Source organism: Mesoplodon densirostris, chromosome 17, assembly GCF_025265405.1.
Source record: "Mesoplodon densirostris isolate mMesDen1 chromosome 17, mMesDen1 primary haplotype, whole genome shotgun sequence".
NCBI classification, from domain to species: Eukaryota; Metazoa; Chordata; class Mammalia; order Artiodactyla; family Ziphiidae; genus Mesoplodon; species Mesoplodon densirostris.
In genome coordinates this window covers 5,653,784-5,674,267 of record NC_082677.1, presented here as the reverse complement: position 1 = coordinate 5,674,267, position 20,484 = coordinate 5,653,784, and the positions used below count along the sequence as shown (strand labels likewise).

The 20,484-nt window shown below is 41.9% G+C and overlaps 1 protein-coding gene across 3 annotated transcripts in view; it reads left to right on the top strand.

Annotated features, from left to right (window-relative positions):
* FLT1 (fms related receptor tyrosine kinase 1) overlaps positions 1-20,484 on the top strand; it is a 177,545-nt gene that overhangs the window by 45,850 nt on the left and 111,211 nt on the right. For 2 of the 3 annotated variants that reach the window (XM_060080177.1, XM_060080178.1), the window contains exons 4-10: positions 6,164-6,288; positions 10,101-10,263; positions 10,370-10,506; positions 13,140-13,314; positions 14,314-14,431; positions 16,538-16,707; positions 17,060-17,219. In XM_060080177.1, the coding sequence (XP_059936160.1) occupies positions 6,164-6,288; positions 10,101-10,263; positions 10,370-10,506; positions 13,140-13,314; positions 14,314-14,431; positions 16,538-16,707; positions 17,060-17,219 (1,048 nt within the window). Of the gene's footprint in view, positions 1-6,163; positions 6,289-10,100; positions 10,264-10,369; positions 10,507-13,139; positions 13,315-14,313; positions 14,432-16,537; positions 16,708-17,059; positions 17,220-20,484 lie in introns of those variants that run through there. The other variant, XM_060080179.1, reaches the window with a different exon arrangement.

Sequence of the window (20,484 nt, the reverse complement as noted above, 5' to 3'; positions counted from 1 at the left end):
TCTGGCAAAAGGTTTGTCAATTGTGTTTGTCTTTTCAAAAAACTAGCTTTTGGTTTCATGGAATTTTTTCTATTGTTTTTCTGTTCTCTGGTTTGCTAATTTCCACTCTAATCTTTATTATTATTTCCTCCCTTCTCTTTTCTTTAGGTTTAGGTTGCTGTTCCTTATCTAGAGTTCTAAGGTAGAAGATAGTTATTGACTTGAAATCTCTCTCCCTTTTTCAACATAGGCATACCGCTGTAAATTTCCCTGTAAACATTGTTTTAGCTCCATCCCATAAGTTTTGGTATGTTGTGTCTTTATTTTCATTCTCTAAGTATTTTCTAATTTTCCTTTTGATTTCTTTTTTGATTCATTAGATACTTAGGAGTGTGTTATTTAATTTCCAAATATTTGTGAGTTTCTCAAGTTTCTTTCACTTATTGGTTTCTAATGTCATTCCACTGTAGTTTAGAGAACATACTTTGTGTTATTTATATCCTTTTAAATTTATTGAAGTTTGTTTTATGACCTAGTATGTAGTTTATCCTGGGGAATGTTCCATGTGCACTTGAGAAGAATGTATATCCTGCTGTGATGGGTGGAATGTTCTGTTTATATCTGTTAAGTCTAGTTGGTTATGTGTTGTTCAAGTCCTCTCTTTCCTTTTCAATCATCTGTCTAGTTGTTCTGTCCATTATTGTAAGTAAGATATTGAAATCTTCATCTGTTATTGTTGAATTTTCTATTTTTCTTCAATTCTGTCAGTTTTTCCTTCATGTATTTTGGCACTCTGTTGTTAGTTGCATATATATATTTATAATTATTGTATCTTCCTGCTGGATTGACCCTATAATTACTACAAAATGCCCTCTTTATCTCTAGTAACATACTTTGTTTTAAAGTTTATTTCATCTAATATTAGTATAGCTATTTCAGCTTTCTTGTGGTTGCTCCAAAGCTCTTTTTTGAATTCTCAAAAGCTTTGATGGGCAATGAAAGTCAAGAAGAAATTGCCTCCTTTCTTTCTTTCTTTCTTTTTTTTTTTTGCTCATATTTCAAATGAACTATTTCACTAGTCAACAAACTGTCCTTGAGCACTAGGAATGGTCCACAACACAAAGACTTGCGCGATGTGAAAACTCTCATGTCTAGGTAGAATCCTTTTCATGGGATTGGTTAATTAGTTTCTTATCTTCTTCACTTCGTCCTCAATAAATTAAAATCACATCCTCCTTGAAAATAACTAGAAGTCCTCCTGACCAGGACTTATAGGTAAGGAAAATGAAATTAAAGGGAAAGGAAATCAAGAAAAAGTTTATGAAAATCATGGGAATGAACAAGTGCTAGGAAACAAGATGTTTACTCTTGAACTCCTCTTCAAGTCTGAAAAGCTCCCTAAAATCCTTGGGTCATTCACTTGCTCCAAACCCAGTAGAAGAACTCCCAGGCGATGCCATTGGGAAGTGGAGTGGCATGAGGATTGCCGTGCTGGGGCCTCTGTGTCTGCGTGCCCTGATGTGCCAGAGTGATGACAGATTTTAAAAGGAAAAAACATGTAATACCATTCTGAACAAGGATCCCTGTTTGATCTTTCCTTTCCCTATGTCCTAGCCTGCTTGTTGTCCTGAAAGATGACAGCCCAGCTACTCCCACTGGATGAGAAAACCTCATATTCTGTGCCAGTTTCCTGTCACTGCTTTGAGTTCTAAGAGTTCAGAGAGGGGAGGGTGGCATGACCTCCCCGTCGCTGGTGTTGGCATGAGTCCCTGGTGACAGTGTGTCTGCACCGCGGGTACACCGGCAATCTCTGGAGCAGCTCTTCCTCACTCTTTCAACAGCCAGCCAATTTGGTCTCAGGAAACCACTCTGCAGCGCTGGCTGGGTTTGGAAGTCATTTTTAATTCTGTGACAAAGACAAATGCGTCCTTTGGGAGTAGTAAGTGGTTTTACTGGTGATATTAATGGAACCTTGACCTCTTCTGTAACTGTGGTCCTACAAAACAAAAAATGTTTGTATTATAATATGTCAGGCAAGTTCATTCTTAGCCCTTCCTTGAAACAAATTGCAGAGGAAATATACTATTAATAAGCCTGGAGAATATTCTGTGTGTGGGTGTATGGGTGTGTATCTACAGGCATAAGCTCATTTGCAAACATAGCGGATTTAAAATGCCACGATTAACTGTGCTACAGATGATGTGTTTTGAATTGTGCTGGGATGGACACAAATCATTGAAGTTCTGATATTTCTGAACAGTGGGCCCAGTGCTAAAATTGGTATTGGCTTTTAAAGGCCAGTAGCTATCATGAAATTCAAGTGTTTGAGGGATCCAAAGTGAGCAAGGGAAAGGCACAATTCAAAGGCACGTTGCATTAGCCGCTTCTATTTTCATTTGGGGTTGGCATTCATAGGCCTAAAAATGACTGCGCTGAGGTCTACTGTTTCCTGCAGGAACTTTTTATGCCCGTGTCCTTTGTTGAAAATGGTTGCTTAAGGAGACAGTAAATTAAATGTGAAGGATTTACCGTTTGGTTACGTGAATTAAACCATTTCCTGGTGTTTGTGTTTACCTTGGGACTCACAAAGGAGACAAAAATATAGACTCACAGGAGGAAGGAAAGGAATGATCAAGTCCCAATAGTCCCTGCCTGGATGTCTAGCTCAGCAATTTTATTCAGGGGAGGAATTTCGTGCTGATAAGTGAATCTTTGTCTCTGTATAATTAACTTTTCCTCTCTCCAGATGCTACACCCACTGAGCCTTCCTAACAGACATGTAGCTACAAATGCGGTAGTTAATGTCTCCTTCTAGTATACTGGGCAAAACCGCAGTAAATCAAATACAAAATGTATAGTTTTCCTCAAGTAAAACTGGATGGTGCTTTAGAATTTGAGACTTAAAGGCAATAATTTTGAATCTTATTATAAAATAATACATGATCATCCTAGAAAATCTGACAAATACAGAAGGTAAATAAGAAAATAATAACGACCCATAACACTCAAAGATAATCATTGCTAACATGTTAGTGTATTCATTTTGCCTTTTTTCTATGCCATTATATGAATATAGATTTGTACTTTTTATAGTTTAGATCATGAGTATGATTTAGGATTTTCATATATCCTAACCGCCCTCTCTCCGTAAGTCCAAATCTCTCATAAGAAGAAGAAAATTAACGGCTAACACATACATAGTATTGTACTGTCTGCCAGGTACCATTCTAAGCACTTTACATGTATGAATTCATGTCACCTTCATAGTAACCCTTTGGGGCAGATGTTACAAACGGGGCACAGAGGGTAGAATGGTTTTCCCACAGGCTCACAGCTAGGAAGGGATGGAGCTAGGATTTGAACCCCGGTTATAAAGTGTGTGTGGTTTTTTTTTTTTTTTGGCCACACCTTGCGGCTTTCCGGGACCAGGGATTGAACCCGCGCCCTCAGCGGCAGTGAAAGCGCAGAGTCCTAACCACTGGACAGCCAGGGAATTCTCCTAAAGTGTGTGCTCTTAACCAAGATCTGTTGCCTCCCCGCTACCCATCCATCCCGACTCTGAGCCTCATGCTGGGCCCATCTCAAAGCCTGCCCCCACCCCAGCCCTGTCCCTCGGTGAGCGACCTCTCAGAATTCCTGCAACACTGGGTAGTGTGGCATAGCACATGGGAACTGAGACAATCATCCTATCTCTGAAAAACAGTTGCCACGAAGGCCCTTCCTATGATGGGGGGAGGCGGGCCCAGTGATGAGGGGATGGGGGCAGGGAAGGAGCCCTGGGCTGGAGCTCAGGAGAAACTGGCCTCTGGGCCTGGCTCTGTTCACAGGGAGACAAGGCACTATAACCTGTTTACGCTTCTGTTTTCTCATCTGTAAAATGACAGGGTTGGAGAGCAATTCATTCATGTGTTCATTCACTTAATACACATGAGGCAGAGATGAATACCGTCTGTTTCCTCTCCTAGGAATTCATCATCCCATGTGTAGCCAGAGAAGAAGTGTTATAAGTGCTGTAAGACGAGAGTCCTGGGGATGTTGGCAAAGCCGCTGAGACGGGCTGGGGCGCAGACGGTAGAAGCAGGAAGGGCTGGCCCAGCGAGGCTTCCCAGACGACCAGTAGGGATCTGTGTCTCAGGGCATCCAAGATAGGCTGTGGCGATCGGTCTCTCTAGGGCCCCCTCTAGTGTATGTCACGCTTTCTCACCTTCAGCAGGCTACAGCGTTGTCACTTCTGGGGGGGCGGCGGGGAGGAGGGTTTAAAACTACAGAGCTTTATTGTCTCACATTCTAGAAACTCAAGATGGCACCAGGGCCATGCTCCCTCTGAAGCCTGTAGGGGATCCTTCTTTGGCTCTCCTTACCTTCTGGGGGTGGCGATCCTTGGCAGCCGGCGATCCTTGACCTGCAGCTGCATCGCTCCCCTTCTGCTTTGTCCCCACGTGGCGTTCTCCCTGTATGTCTGTCCTCACGTGGCCGTCGTCTTATATGGACACCAGGCATATTGGATTAGGGTCCCACCCTACTTAACTGAAGTAATTCTATTGGCAGTGACCCTATTTGACTCAAATGAGGTCACATTCTGAAGTACTGGGGGGGTAGAACATATCATTTTGGGGGCGGGGACAAAGTTCAATCCATAACAATGTCTGCAGCCCCCATTTAGTCCAGGCAGCCATGGCCTCCTTCATGCTCTTGTTTTTCTCCACTTCGTTCTCCATTCGGCATCCAGGATGAGCTTCCTAAACCACAGCAAGCAGGTGAGGGTCCAGACAGAGAGTCCTCACAGGACTTCTCTCCACCTGGGCACAGAAGGCTGGAGCCAAGGGGAGAAGCTGAGAGCACAGTATCTCCTGAAGGGATCGTTGTCAGTGGCATCCCAAGGGCAAGGGCACAGTGGACTGTGAGAATGTTTCTGAAAGGATGCTCATTCCGGTCCCTAGAGGTATTGCAGGGAAGCCGCTCGGGTGGTTTGAGTCCTTCTGACCCCTGAGACTGGCAAAATTCTGTCAACTGAAAACAAGTGCACAACATGAGAGTTGTGAATTAAGTTTCATCTGGGGCAAAAATGAGGACTATAGCCCGGGAGGCAGCATTTCAGAGAGCTCTGAGAAACAGCTCCAAAGAGACAGGGGAGAAGGTGGGTATATATATGATTTTGGTGTGAAGAGGGAGTACCTGTGACCAAGCACATACTTTTTGCGGAAGCCTGCCTCTAGTCAGGAGGAGCAGACGTCACCCTGAAGAATTTTAGTGCTTTTCTAGATACAAGGAGATGCAAAAATTGGGCTCATAAAATATCTAACTATCTGAAGACCTGTTCTGCCAGTTTTCCCCAGAGCACAGAGCGCCTCATTCCTGATCTCCACCCTGAGCTCCTTTCAGGTGGTGTTGAAGTTCAGCAGCTGCAGCGGCTCATGATTTAATCCTTGTAAAGGTAGATGGCAAGTGCCAGTTTGTGGTCGGCAATGCCGTACTTTTAAGGGTGGTCTCTCGGTGATTAGGTAAAGCCCTTTCCAGACCTCTTTGTGTCACTTCCGCACGCTTTGCTGTTCGTAGATGTGCAGCGCCTGCTAAACAAACGGATGTCACATACACGTGAAATAAACGCGGTATTCGCACTGCTGCTCCTGCCTTTAGCCCGCCCCCTCCCCCGAAGTAGCTCGGACCTTCTCATCTTATTAGTGTGCCATTAAGCTCTAGAAAACAGCGAAGGCATGTGCTTCTGTCATTCAAATGCTAATCCTCTCTCCAACTTGACACCTCAGCTTGCTGCTATCCGCTGTCATCTGTGCTCCTAAGACAGAGGGCCCTTGTACCCGCCCCCTCTGACTTCTTACAAAGGCTCTGGAGGGCGCTTCCTGAGGCACTTAGCATAGCTGTGGAAAGCAGTTTATGCAGAATATTCACCTTTACTGTTCCCCCCACCCGCCAGGTCACAATTGCAAAGTAAGGCATCAGGGCTCCCTGATGGAAGGAAGGCTAAGACCTGAATAAGGAATTCGGTTTTCTTAGAGAAACAGAAACACAGAGCGCCAGATTCTAAGAGAAGAATGTGGATTTATGGGTTACCTGAAAGGAGAATGATGGAACTGCTGGTGCCCAATGCTGCCTTGCCAGCTGCAGTGTCTGCATGTTCATAATACAATCATTTATGTTTATGTGTTTTCATTTTCTTCTTGTTCAGATACAGGTAGACCTTTCTTAGAGATGCACAGTGAAATCCCGGAAATTGTAAATATGACCGAAGGGAAGGAGGTCGTCATCCCCTGCCGGGTTACATCCCCCAACATCACTGTTACTTTAAAAAAGGTAAAACTGAGCAGTGCTCCTCTCACAAGATTTTTACTGCAAGGGAGCATACTGAATTTTGAGTTGTTTTCTGTCTCTGGAATAGTTATCTAAGAGACATTTCGGCTTTCTCGGCGGACTTTTCTGTAACAGCTTTTTACTATGTAAGTGTTAGGCGTTATACCCCTGCGTGTACTTAAAGGGACTAAAAGGATAATGTCTTGAGCATAAATCTGTGTGAATAATGAAAGAGCTACAATCATGAAAATTTTTATGTATTGCCACAAATTCGAATGTCTGTAAATGTCAGAAAAACCAATTCTATCGTGTATACAAATTAATAATGCAGATTTTTGCTGAAGGAAGAACTGTCAGGCAGGGTACCTGACTCGCCAGGCATTTAAGAGCTCTCGCTTTGGTTTGAGTTGGGACGTTCCTTGTAACAAAAGGCTTATCTTCCGATGGGCATCCAAATTTAACCTCTTAGGGGAAAAAAAAAGCTATAAATGAGATTTTCTTCATATTATGTTATATAATTGTGCATGTAGAGAAGGAAAAAGATCCAGAGTGAAATCTAATAAAACCCCTAAAATGTGACATGCCAGCTGCAGTAACTTTAGGCCTGTGCTGAGTCTGAGAGTTGGATAAAAACTTCCCACATGGAAAACTCCAGTGGCTCCTGAGAGCTTAGAGCTTTCAGAGGAAAAGTGCAGGCTGTCCCCAGGCAGCACCGAGCACTGCCCATCACGCAGAGGTAGGGACTCAGCAAGGGTTTGGTGGTGATGGTCCTCAAGTTGAATGAGTTCAGAGTGATTTTCAGTATCACCTGTTGACCCTGAATCCTGAAATGTGATGAGGTGTCTCCCTGTCTCCTCCCCTTGCATTCACTCCCCCAAGTTGTTGATTTAAATCTTCAATATAGTCCATCAGTGACAGGTCTCGGCTTCCATCACAACTGGGTGTCATCGCCAGGAAATATAAAATTGTAGTATGTTGGAGCTGGAAATGCCAGCAGGGTCAAACTCACTTGGTGGAAGAAAAAACTGAGGTTCCCAGGGAGTTCCAGGGATGTCCAGGCCACAGGCCACACTGGGCATTGGAGCCCGTGTCCTGTCTTCTAACTCCATGTTCCTGCCATCCTTTGCTAACGGTTTAGTTTGCATAGGAGGCGGGGCAGAGTGGTTCAGAGCCGGGGCTGGGGCCACACCACCTGGATTCTTTCTGCACCCCCCACCCCCCGCCACTACCACTTAACCCGCTGGAGAATGGGCAAGTTATCAGACCTCCCTCCCTGCACATCAGAGTCCTCACTGGAGAGATGGGAGAGGTTACAGGGAACCTGTATAGCCTTACTGGTAGAGCCTTACTGAACCTGTATAGCCTTACAGTAGCCTTACTGTTAGGAAGGCTACCTGAGGTGCTCGGAAGGCCCTTAGGATCATGCCTGGCACAGGCAAGGCCTGTTCAAGGATTAGCTGTTCACGTTACGTATCCAACAGTTTAATGCCCAATAATCAATTTATTATCATGGTGTTTTCCATAGCCTGGCATTACCCCTCTGAGTCCGAGATGATAATTGGTCTGTGACTAATATGGAACAAACCATGAGGATATGAAACTTCTCTTTTCACGCACACCCCTTGCCTTTTCGCCCTAATGCAGATCGCTTGTCTGTTGGAGGAACTTTCCCAGACTCCCACCTGCAAACATTTTGGGAGGGAAAGCTTATCTTCTGTGTTTTCCCACCCAGATCTATAATACAAAAAAAAAAAAGGGAGAGAAGCATAACAGTCTAACCAGGATTTTGGTTTATCACATATATTTTGAAAATATTCTAACCTGTTACACATATATGCTGACATGAAATTAACAGAAGATCGTTTTCTCTCACTGTCCTTTCTCTTCTAACTTGCTGCTCCCGCCTTCTCCCATGCCTGCTTCAGCAGAGCCCCGGTCAGCTGGAGACAAGCCTCCCTGTTCAGCATTGTCTCCAGACTGCCCATCCGTCTGCCTCTTTATGACACACACACCGCCACAGCTGATGAGCTTTGTAGTCTTTTGCTATTTTAGCTCTTGTCAGCTAGAAATAAAGTGACTTTGTCAGTGAACTACAACTAGTGGCAGTAATGGATAGAGTAAGAGAAACACTTCAGAGGAAAATTTAATGTATTTTTAAGTTGTGCAGACCAAGTCCGTCAGCCAACCTTTCTTGTAGGTTCAGTATGTGGTTGTTTTCACATGTTTTTAAAGCATCCCAGATTTCAATCCCTGACTTATATTTTTCTGAGTTTTTCCTTTAATAGTTTGCACCAGGTTAGAAGGTTCTTTCCCCCACCACCACCACGGAATGCAGGGCATTCCTAAGTTTACAGGTAGCATCCTAATTTACTAAAACATGAAATGCATCCTTTAATTGCTTTCAGTTCTTCATAAACAGGATGCAATTCATGTCAAACCCACGTAACGCTCTGGTAACATACACCAATGCAGACATATTCACTGGGAGAGGCAACTAGTGCTTTTGGAATAGAAATCTCTGCCATCAGATCACAAATCCCAGTCAGATTCACTCCTTCCACAAGCAATATATATAAAGGATATTGTGGATAGAGTGATGTAAGGTGTGTGCTCTTTTTAAAGAAGAGAGAAAGGATTTGAAACTTCTTTATGGCAGTTAATGCTATGAATCTTTATAATCTGTTGTGAGGAGGTGATCTGATTTTTTTTCCCCCTTTTCCAGCTGGGGATGAAAGCAGTTGTCAGACCACTGCCCCTGGAGTTGGCTGCCAATCTGGCATCAGGGGAATTTGGCTGGGCTGCTCTATGAGACAGTGGCCCTTTACAAAGTCTAATCCCAAGGTGGAAGGTGTAAATTAAGTCCTTGATACATAGGAGAAGGCATAAGCAGAGAATCAGATCGTGGGCTCTTTACTTCTGCTCGGCCTCACTGTGTTTGGGAATACTTCTAGGGATTTGCGAGCACTTCATTCATAACTCTCTGGCCTCACATCCGTTTTCGGCTCTCTTCATGGTCAGGAGCCTCTGCTTCTGGGCGCCTCCCTTCCAGGTGCAGAGTCAGTACCCTCAGTCTTCCCCAGAGGGATAACCCCAGTGAGTGCCAAGTTAATGCTATGAATCTTGGGGGACCAGGAATTATGTACAGTCCTTTTTTTTTTTTTTTTTTGTCTTTTGCGGTACGCGGGCCCCTCACTGTTGTGGTCTCTCCTGTTGCGGAGCAAAGGCTCTGGACGCGCAGGCCCAGCCGCTCCGCGGCATGTGGGATCTTCCCGGACCAGGCCATGAACCCGTGTCCCCTGCATCGGCAGGCGGACTCTCAACCACTGCGCCACCAGGGAAGCCCTGTACAGTCCTTTTAAGACAGCCACCTCTAACAAATCATGCAAAATGAGAGGACAAGGTATGGCTTGTTAAAAGCTCCTGATGATGAGACCAAGAGGATAACCTGGCAGCCCTAATGGAAAAAATCCTAATTAATTTTCTATTGAGTATCAGACCAGTTTATTACAGAGATTCCCAGAGGCCAAAGTGATACGGGCACTCCCGCTAGAATTCTGACATGACCACTAGGTCTACCCTAGGTGGGTGCAGCTTGTTGCTAAGACTAATAACAAACTATCCTGCTTACTATAATTTGTCATAGTTAATGTATCGTTTCCTACATGCAAAGAAAACTAAACCAATTATGACAACCTGGAGTTTTTGCCTGCACTATTCTTAGTTGCGGTAAAAATTACATTTTCACAAACTATGAGGGAATCTCTTATCACAGCGCTAATACGATTTTGTGAAAGCATGTTTCTTCTTTTTTCCAGTTTCCATTTGATACTCTGATCCCTGATGGAAAAAGAATAACGTGGGACAGTAGGAAGGGCTTTATAATATCAAATGCAACATACAAAGAAATAGGGCTTCTGACCTGTGAAACAACAGTCAACGGACATGAGTACAAGACAAACTATCTCACGCTTCGACAAAGTAAGTGATGTTCCGAAAGCATGAGCATAAGCCAGAATACTCAAGGGTTTATCTGCTTGATGAAACGTTGATTTTTTTTTAAAAATGTGATTTCTTATGCTTGCAGCCAACACAATCACAGACGTCCAAATAAGCACGCCAAGCCCAGTCAGATTACTTAGAGGTCATGCTCTCACCCTCAACTGCACGGCCACCACTCCCTTGAACACAAGAGTTCAGATGACCTGGAGTTACCCTGGGGAAGTGAGTGACCTACTTTTCTATTTCTTCTATAGGACAGTGTTTAGTTTTAGCAAGTGAAATGCTAAACTGAGTTTTTGAAGTGGGAAAAGGCAGAATATTCTGACTCCTCTGGTAGTTCAAGTCAATCAAGAAGCTTTGGGTTTGGTGTGGGTGCTTCCCTTGCCTGACATTTCATGAGTGTGATAGGCAGAGATACGGTCTTTTGATGTCTGGAGGTTTTGTTTTGAAGTGTATAGGCTGGTATTTCTATTGCATGATTCTGGGTGGAAAAGGGGATTGTTTCATCCTTGGAAATGATTCTCTGGGATTTAGAGATGAGAGAGAAATTTATCACTACATGCCAGGCAGGGACTATCTTTTGTAAAACAACAACAAAAAGTTGTCGTCAGCGCATTAATTTAAGAGACTGGCAGACAGGCAGGCACCTGATGGGAGCATGTTTGGAAAAGATAATACAACCCAGCCATCCAATATTCCACTTGTTAAGTGACAAAGGAGCAATTCTGTCCTTCAGAAAAATGAGAAGGATGAAGGCTGAGTTAGGTTCCCATTCAGATTAAACATCCTTGCAAACAATCATTGTTTTAAAAACGTATAGGCGGGGAATCTCGGATAAACTGTTAAGAAACATCTGACGGTGGTTCCAGCCCCATTTCTTGTATGTCTGTATGATTCATGTGGCATATCCCAGGTAAATCACTTGTTACGTCATTCAGATGGCCCAATCATGAAGTTAGCTTATGATTAAATTATGTATGTGTAATTAAGATTAATGCATCAGTCCCGAGCTTTTTTTTTTTAATTGAGGTATAGTTGATTTACAGTGTTATCCTAGTTTCAGGTGTACAACATAGTGATGCAACATTTTTACAGATTATACACTATTTACAGGTATTAGAAAATATTGGGCTATATTCCCTGTGCTGTACAATATATACATTTCTTGCTATGAAAACAGAACAACGTAGCAACAAAACGGTACCACAAGTGCCCTGTAGGGACACATTGACTCATCAGTCATAAGGTGTTTTCTAGAAAATGGTATTGTTTCGTTGAAATAAAAATGCTACTACTTGTAGTAATATATTCTGGGTTTTGATGGAAGTCATATACTCTTAATACATGGAAAGAGGGAAGAAACTTGTACCCTGTCAGTGTTGCTACTCTAAGTGAGAGTGTGGTAATACATCTGCTGAGTGCCCATAACCTTCGAAAATGGTGCTGTGTGGAACCTGCTGTGATGGAAGTGGTCCAAAACGCTAACCACTAGCCACCTATGCCTAATAGCACGTGGAATGTGGCTTGCAGGACTAAGGAACCGAATTTTAAATTTTGTTTCATTTTAATTTAAATAGCCACATGTGGCTGCTGGATGATGCTGATGGCCCTGTTCTGAAACCCAGGGGGAGTTGTAGGGGTACCAAGGCAGAAACAATACCAATGTTACTCGAACCCGAGAAAGGAAAGCCTTCTCAAAGGGAGAAGGGCGAAGTTATAGCGACGTGAACAGAGTTGCCGAAGGTCCCTCAGTCTTTCGTGTAGGGCACGGAGTCTCTGATTTTTGATGGCAATGATCGATGTCTTCTCTGTGGTCGCTGCTGAGAATGGAGAAAATGGCGTAACATGTGTCTGTTCCAACAGGGCAGTAAAAGGACAGGTGGGTAGAATTTATCCAGCATGGCATACAGGAGAGCTAAGTTCAAGACCCAGAGATTAGTTTGGCCAGCTTCCAGAGTCTTTTTCCATGCCTCCTCACGGGGACGAACTGAGAGGAGGAAATAACATATTATGTGTTATAAAATGCAATGCTTAAAAAAAAAAAAAAAAGAAAGAAAAGAAAGGAAGGAACAATGAAAGGAAAAGGCACAGTGACCTCATCTTCGCAAAGCCAGGAGTGGGTCATTGTGGCCAGTTTAATACCGCTGAGCCTGAGGCCTGCAAACATGGGACAGCACCCCACCCCACCCCCCAGATCGCTGGCTAAACTTGTTGATGGCTTTGCAGGCCCCCAGACCCATTTAGTGGTATTTAGCAGATATTGGCAAGCCTTGCTCAAATAGGGAAATAATGAAACTAGGATCATTACGCCTTAATAGGTGTAGCCAGGAGTCATAATCTTTCCCTTCATTTCTAAAAGGAAGCAAAAGAAAACTCACGTGGTGATTTATTAAGAGAAACCCTGTGATTAATCCAGATACTAATCATGGCCCGAGTCTGTGTGTGATGCCACTGCCTAGAGAACAGGTCACTGGTTAGAGAGGTAGGTGCTAGAGGGCAGAGTTAGATTTGTACTCAGAAGACCCAAGTTCCCAGGCTACATTGGCCAGTGTTTCTGATGCTTCAATTTCTTCATCTACAATAAGGGCAATAACCCTGCCAATCTCCCTGGCTTGTGAGAAACTGTTGCGATATTTTGTGTGAAAGCCCATTTGAGGAAAACGAAGTGCTAAGTCAGTGATGCCACGGCACATGTTGGAAACACATCGAGACAGAGGTGTCGGTTCTGAGCATCTCGCTCTGGGTGGGTTTGCCTCTTAGTGTAAAATATTAGTCTGAGGAATCATCTGAGAAATGCTGTAACTCTGAGCGCAAACAATGACTCCTTCTACATTTGTTACACGTTTTCTTTCTAGATAAATAAGAGAGCCTCTATAAGGCAACGAATTGACCGACGCAATTCCCGTAACAATGTATTCTACAGCATTCTTGTTATCAACAAAGTGCAGAACAAAGACAAAGGACTGTACATTTGTCATGTGAAAAGCGGCCCGTCATTGAAATCTGTTAACACCTCAGTGCATATATATGGTAAGCAACCCATGCTCTGCTTTCTAATCATTGCAGGATTGGAGGGTTCTATTAAAAAAAAAAAAAAAAAAAAGTAAATTTTCTTTTGGCCAAGAGGTACACTGTCATGAACAAATACAACTTTGTCCCCCTCCGCCCCCCTGCCAAAGAGCAAATCACATTAATTGTTCTTTAAATGTAATACTTTTGCACTGGCTAGAGAATCTTTTCCTTACAAATTTATTGTGGCTAATAAGTCAGGTATTAGAATCTATATGAAATTCTTTATTTAGTGTTGCATATAAACAAAACAGAAAAATACAGTCCGTTTTACCTTCATTTTCTGGGAGAAATTTCTCAGGCACTACTGATTCAGAGAAAAAGAGGCTGTGATAAATTATTTAGAATTGATGCTCTTTCATCTCTGGTTTTATGCTCATGAAATCCTAATAGTTTTGCTTAGTTCCAGTAGGCAAATTCTGTAAAGAAAATACTTCACCCTCTTTAGAATCTTTAATAAACCTTATTTATTTCTACCACTGAAAAGAAAAACTTGTAAGGAACAGAAGCTAGGGGACCGTTCTATCAACGGCCTTTGATATTCTTTTGACTTTCTCCAGTTGATGTCTTATATCAAATTAGTTATTTTAGAAGGGCGTGGAACAACCTTCTCCCATGGTATTCACATTGGCCGGGTAGATTTTTAGAAGTATCTTTATACTTTTTTTTGTTGTTTCAATATAGGTGTTTAAGGTGTTTTACTTCTGTTGCCCTGCCCCTGGGTTTTTATATCCCTGGGACCATTTGATTTTGCAAGTATTAAACCAGTTAGAGTACTTCTAAGTGATTTTATTCGCTGATCAGCATTTGGGCTCACCGATGGCCTTGATCATAATTCAGCTCTATTTATTCATTGGTTGCACCCTCCTTGAATGAGGCAGCGTGTTGGCGTTTTTCGGTTTTCTTTTGTTTACATAAATGTAGTCTTTTCTAATGGATTTATCACTTCTCTTTTCGAAGATAAAGCGTTCATCACAGTGAAACCTCGACAGCAGCAGGTGTTTGAGACTGTAGCTGGCACGCGGTCTTATCGGCTCTCTGTGAAAGTGAAGGCGTTTCCCTCGCCAGAAGTTGTATGGTAGGATCACAGTTCTGTTCCTAGCAGCTTAAGATATGCTTTGTCAGTAGGAAGATGCAGGACCCCAGTGACTTGAATTCCTGAAAAGAAACAAAAATCAAGATAAGCTTCCCAGACAGCAGTGAAGAACTAAGAACTTGGGCTGGTTTCTGGGCTGGGAGGGGAGTGGGTGGGAAGGAAAATAATATAAATAACAGGCTGGAGCAAGGGATTCGTTTTCTGGGCGCTCATTTCAGTGTAGTCTTCACTCCCTGAGACTAAATTTGTGCCTCTCTAAACCTTCCTGTGATGTCAGCGTCCTCTGAATGGATTATGTTGAGCAACGATTAGGAAGCATCTCTAGTGTGTAACATGCTCTATTAACCCTGAAGAAGTGGGCCCTTGTGATGAGGATAATAATTCTCTTCTTATCGAAAAATAATTCTTTGAGATACAGCTGGGCTGAAAGTTCCAGTCTTGTTTTAAAATTAAACAAACATTAATAGAGACAAGACTTATTCATTGGCAGGGATGCACTCATGGCCCTACTTGAACTAATTAAGGGTTTTTTGGCTCGAAGTTTGCAAATTCAGAAACTCTTTAAGCGGTCTTTTTTAATGCGAGCCCAATACCTGCTGTAAAACAATGTAATCTGTTGATAATCTGCAATCATTTTGTTAAATCATTTTGAAACGCCAGGATCTTTGGCTCAAGCCACCACATTCTAAACAAAGGGTACAAAACTGATTAGGAAAACAACCCATACGATATAGAATCTCAACCATAGCTTGTTTTGCTTTCAGTATCATATGGCTGTAGCATTTGTTTTCAGTTTCCTCAGATCGTTAATAGGGAATTAAAGAGAAAATGAGACTTTGTGCTATACCCCTTCATGCTGTCGCAGTAGAAAGGAGATGTTTTTGTTTGTTTCATAGGAAATTTACTATTAAACTTTTTAGATATTATGAATGTACATTATTCCTGAATAGGAATTGAATTGCTCTGGGAAGTACATTCCCTCTTTCAGTATCTGAGAGTATCCCCAACTGTTCAACACTGCTCATTTCTTCAGTAGCTAAGTAGCAAGGACCTAAAACAAACCAAAAATATCAACCCATTTTGGAAAATACTGACTTGTTTAGAGGAAATAATTTCAAGGATACTAAAATGGGATTCGTAATCACAAAATAGAGCATAGGCATTTTAGCTGCTTTGGAACTGAGACCCACTAGTAATGGGAATTTGTTTGCATGACTAAGTAATACAAGCATGACTATGAACCAGTGCCGTTCCTAATATTACAGCTTTATGCAGAACACAGTAAATTCCTACTAACAGATGAAAAATGCCCATTGAAAGAACTGTCATTTAATGAAATCATAGAATTTTACAGTAAAAGAGATCTTTGAGAAACTCGGGGAAACTGAGGCTCAGATGGATAAGTTCAAGGCACACAGTGGGAGAGCCAGGGCAACCTTCCAAGCCCGACTCTCCGTTCTGTATGCAGCTGCATGGTATCTAGGCATTAAGTCTGTCGCTGCAGTTTAAAAAAATTCTTTTTAAGTTCATACCTTTTGTTTGAGTTCTTTGCCTTCACTTTTCTTCCCCAGGGGAAAGAACCTTGATAATCTTGGTTTCACTCTAGCTTATGAAAGGGCAACTGGTGTGACCATTTATATAACTAATAAGAACTCCACATGAGGCCACAATAGGAAAATCTATTTTTATTTTTATCTGGAGAAGTGATCTAGTTGATCTGACTCACAATGACCCTTGTATTGCTGATGGAGCCTCATGGAGAACTCTGAAAAACATCTCAGATGGAATCAGCCTGTGCTTCTGGGTTTATACTTAAGTCACAGTGGTGACCAGTGTCCGTGGGGGTACATTAAACCGTCACTTGTCTTTCTTTTGGCTTACTTCTTTGCCAATCAGCATGAAGTGTTTCCCAGTCTAAAAAATCCCACTGGGCTTTACTAAAAAGTCAGTGTCTAAATGTTTTAAATGAATATTGAGGATCCAAGGCTCAAGATGTCTAAACTGGATCTCACATCCTTAAACGGCAACGTTAAGGTGATACTGGAGAGGCAATGTGAAATGACTGACTGATCGTGCCCTTCACCACAGGTTAAAAGATGGGTTACCAGCCACTGAGAAATCTGCCCGCTATTTGGTTCGTGGCTATTCGTTAATCATCAAAGATGTGACTGCCGAAGATGCAGGGGATTATACAATCTTGCTGGGTCTAAAGCAGTCAAATGTGTTCAAAAACCTCACTGCCACTCTAATTGTCAATGGTAAGTTCACTGTTCAGACTTTCTTTTAGTTCTGGTGGGGGTGAAATTTGTGTCAAAAGTCAGTGTAACAAAGAAAGCAACATTTTAAAAAAATTGTTTTAAAAACCACTTATTCCCCATCTCAACTATTTCACGGTTGCTTGTTTTCTTCCATAAGCAATATGATTTTCTTTCTATCATGGTGGTCGGAATGTACATACTCTTTTCAGTTGGCATTAGAGTGACAGGTCCGAGGGTTCTGTCCATGCGTGTTTCCCTGACAGCAACCCCAGCGAGAATGGGGTCCTTCGCTGTGGTCCAGGAGGGAGTCATGAGAACGGCTCTTGACCTCTGTCCTATTTTCTCCTTTCAGTGAAACCCCAGATTTATGAAAAGGCCGTATCATCGTTTCCATACCCGACTCTGTACCCACTGGGCAGCCGACAAATCCTGACTTGCACCATTTACGGTATCCCTCAACCTACCATCACGTGGTTCTGGCATCCCTGTAACCATAATCATTCCAAAGCAAGGTAGGGACAGTTCGTTGCTTGAGTAACTTTCGAATACTTTTTGACACCTGGACTCAAGGGTCTTATGGGAGCTGGCAGGTGGTACGTGCGGTCCACTGGGGCCAGAGGCTTTCCTGCCTTGGGAAAAGGTAGGCAATATATCTACTCTTCTTCCTTACCCATGTCTAACCGTTTCATAGTTTTTCTCTCCAGCTTACAGTTTAAGGCTAGGAACACAGGGACAGAATGGAGGTCACCCTGTGAGCCATTCTTTGGAACTCAGGTTGGAACTCGCCTCTCTTGCTTTCCAACCGAGGACACCCAGACTTTGGCCCCACCACTGCATCAGTTACACTGGTCTCCCCGTTTCCCACTCTGTAAGCACCGAGTTTGGCATCAGATCTTCCCACTGCTGAAGATCATTACCTTTCCTAGGCTCTGAGCGTGCTCCTTCCTCTGTCGGAAATGAGCTTCCATGCATTTTCTGCTTCCTAAGAGGTCCTCCTCTGTCTTTCCGGGCTCAACAATGCCGTCACCTTCCCCACCCTCCAGACTTCTCATTCAGGCCCCCTTCTCCCTCTCAGCATGAACAGCACTTCGCTGACACCACTATCACGTCACAAGGTGTGCATACACTTGTCTTTTCTCTAAGCGAGGAGCTGATTCACACCTCTCTGTCTTTAGGGGCTGGCACCGTGTCTGGCACACACAGAAGCTCAGGGTGTATCTGCTGAATGAATTCAGCCCTGCCCTTGGTTAACTGTGCAGTGTTTCCTGTTGATGACCGAGCCCTGTTTGTTTGTTGTTTTCCATTACTGTTTAGTCTAGAGGACTGATACTAATGATAGTTCACAGGAGCAAATTTGAAGGACAGGAATAGAATTGGTAGGTGCAACTATCAGTCTATCTTACTATCAAGTAAGATAGTATTGAGACTGCTCAAGAATTATCATTAGGCCAAATATTTTCTTTATTGCTTTTAATTCCACTAGCAGAGTGGTTGGGAGAATTACAGTTTGTTTTAATTAGCTTGATAAAAAAGAAATGTGACGTAATTCTGGCACAAACAGAAGAGGCTATTTGGTTTTCTAGATTCTTCTTGCAATTTCAACTTGTCTTCATCGTGTGTTTTAGTATTTTAAGGCATATCATTCTGATCGTGAAAGTTACTGGTAAGTTGTGGAATTCCTGAGTAGTAGCTATTTCCACACACCTGATTTCTCATCTGAGTGAATCATTTGCTAAGAACAGAAATATCTTGAATTTGCTAAGAATATGCATATCTTGAATACCTTCTTTACCACTGTGATCGTTCAACCCCAAAGAAAGTGAGATCTACTGAGATTTTATATTATTTATTTTGCTGATTTGGAGATGGACATCCATATTTATGGACTTGTCCCTTTAAGTATTTGTGCTAACGTAACTTGCAAATAAATTTAAAATAACTAACTTAAGCTGTTAGGTTTGGATAAAGGTATAGAGTTGAATTTTTATGGAATAACAGCCTTTTTAAGGTATTCTTAAGTTTTGTTTTGACAATAGCAAATCTAAAATTTGAGTTCTGTTTGGGATTAGAGCTAGTAACTCTGAGAAAATAACAATTATGAATGATAGAACATAATATTATAAAGTTAGATTTGAATAATGCTAATAAAATATGGTTTGGGGAATGAGGTCAGCTGGAGCGAAACTTTGTAAACGTTACATCTCTCCTTCTGATTTCTTTGTGGTGTATGGGATCCTTCTCCCATGTTACAGAGTAAGCTTTCCGAGGCATGGAAAGATAGCGTATTCCTCTTGGAATTCTCTCAAAATTCAGAGCAGTACCTTACATCTTCAGTAGATGTTTGTTGGCCATTTGACTTATTCTCTTAATGTTAAAGGCATTCTTTCTTTTTCTTTCTTTTTTAACCTATCACAAGACAGATCAGAAATGAAAGCTTTAACTCTTTCAGTGGTGATTCAAATTGTTGCTTGAAATCATCTTCAGGAAATGTGCATATCCCTAAGAAGCTCTCATTTTTAAAGTCAGTAGACTGAGTAGCTTACCTGTGTCAGGTCCAGATTTGATGCTTGGTGGTTAAATCAGTACATTTAACGCAGAAATATTTTCAGAAAGATACATGGGACCTTTGTGCACTAGAAAGCAAATAGGAGAATTTGATTTTACCCTGCAGAGAGATAAAAGCTCAAACTGACAGGTAAATAATGAAGCCCTCGTTTACTACTAAAATTTTTCAAATATGTCTTTATATAAATCTATTTTACATACTTAATTTCAGTTGCAGACAGGAATTTTAGTGACATGAATAAGGGATGTTCAATTCCATGAATTTTAAAAATCTTACTTATTCTGGGTTACATAGTACGTATTTGCAGAGTGGTATCTGCGCATCATTGTCAAAAGAGACTAGGTGATTAATATATACACATTACTCTTGAATATGTAGAATAGTTCTTGGTATTTAAATTTGAGGCTCTAGTTAAGGGATCTATCTATATAAGGACCACAACCAAAGCATTAGTTTTGAGGTTAGAAGGTATATGTTTTCAGTAGCTCAAAATTATTAATTGGTTTAATATGGCCCACTGGTTAATGGGTCTAAAGTAAAGACGTTCAGACTTAAATTGTATAGTTTTCTGGAATCCAATAAATATATTTTTTTAAAACGATCAGAACTGCTCAACTAGTTCATCTTTGTGGGTATTAAGAGCCATAAATAAATTTAACGGAAACTTCCTCCTTTTTTAAAAAGAACATAACTCAGCAGCTTACCACATTTTTAAACTGTGGTTTCTGATTTACCTAGAATTTGTTCTCATAAAACATTAAGAATAAGGGTGGGGGAGGGGTGGTTACTTTTAAACTCATGTATGTAATGAGCTGAGGGGAAATAAAGCAGAATCTTTCCCTCCTTTTACTTTTCTGCAGATGTGGGTGGTAAAGTAGTAGAAGTAGACTATTTCTTTTGAATTTTTAAAAACATGAAAATAAGTTATTAATTTTCTCATGCTTAGCAGCTGGCAGCGACTCCTTAAATAGATTGTCCTAAACTTGCCCCACGTCAGCCTGAGCATAAACCCAGGGAGCACACAGAAGGATGGTGAACTTACAGTACCTTTCACATGTGTGTAGTTTACAGCTTCTGTTCATATGAAATAGAGGTAATTCCATATACTTCATAGAGAGAATATGAGCATCCAGTGAGGCAATGTATTTGGGAAAGGTACAGAGTGCCATGGACGTAATGCAAGGTTGTAATAATTATTGCTAGCATTAGGG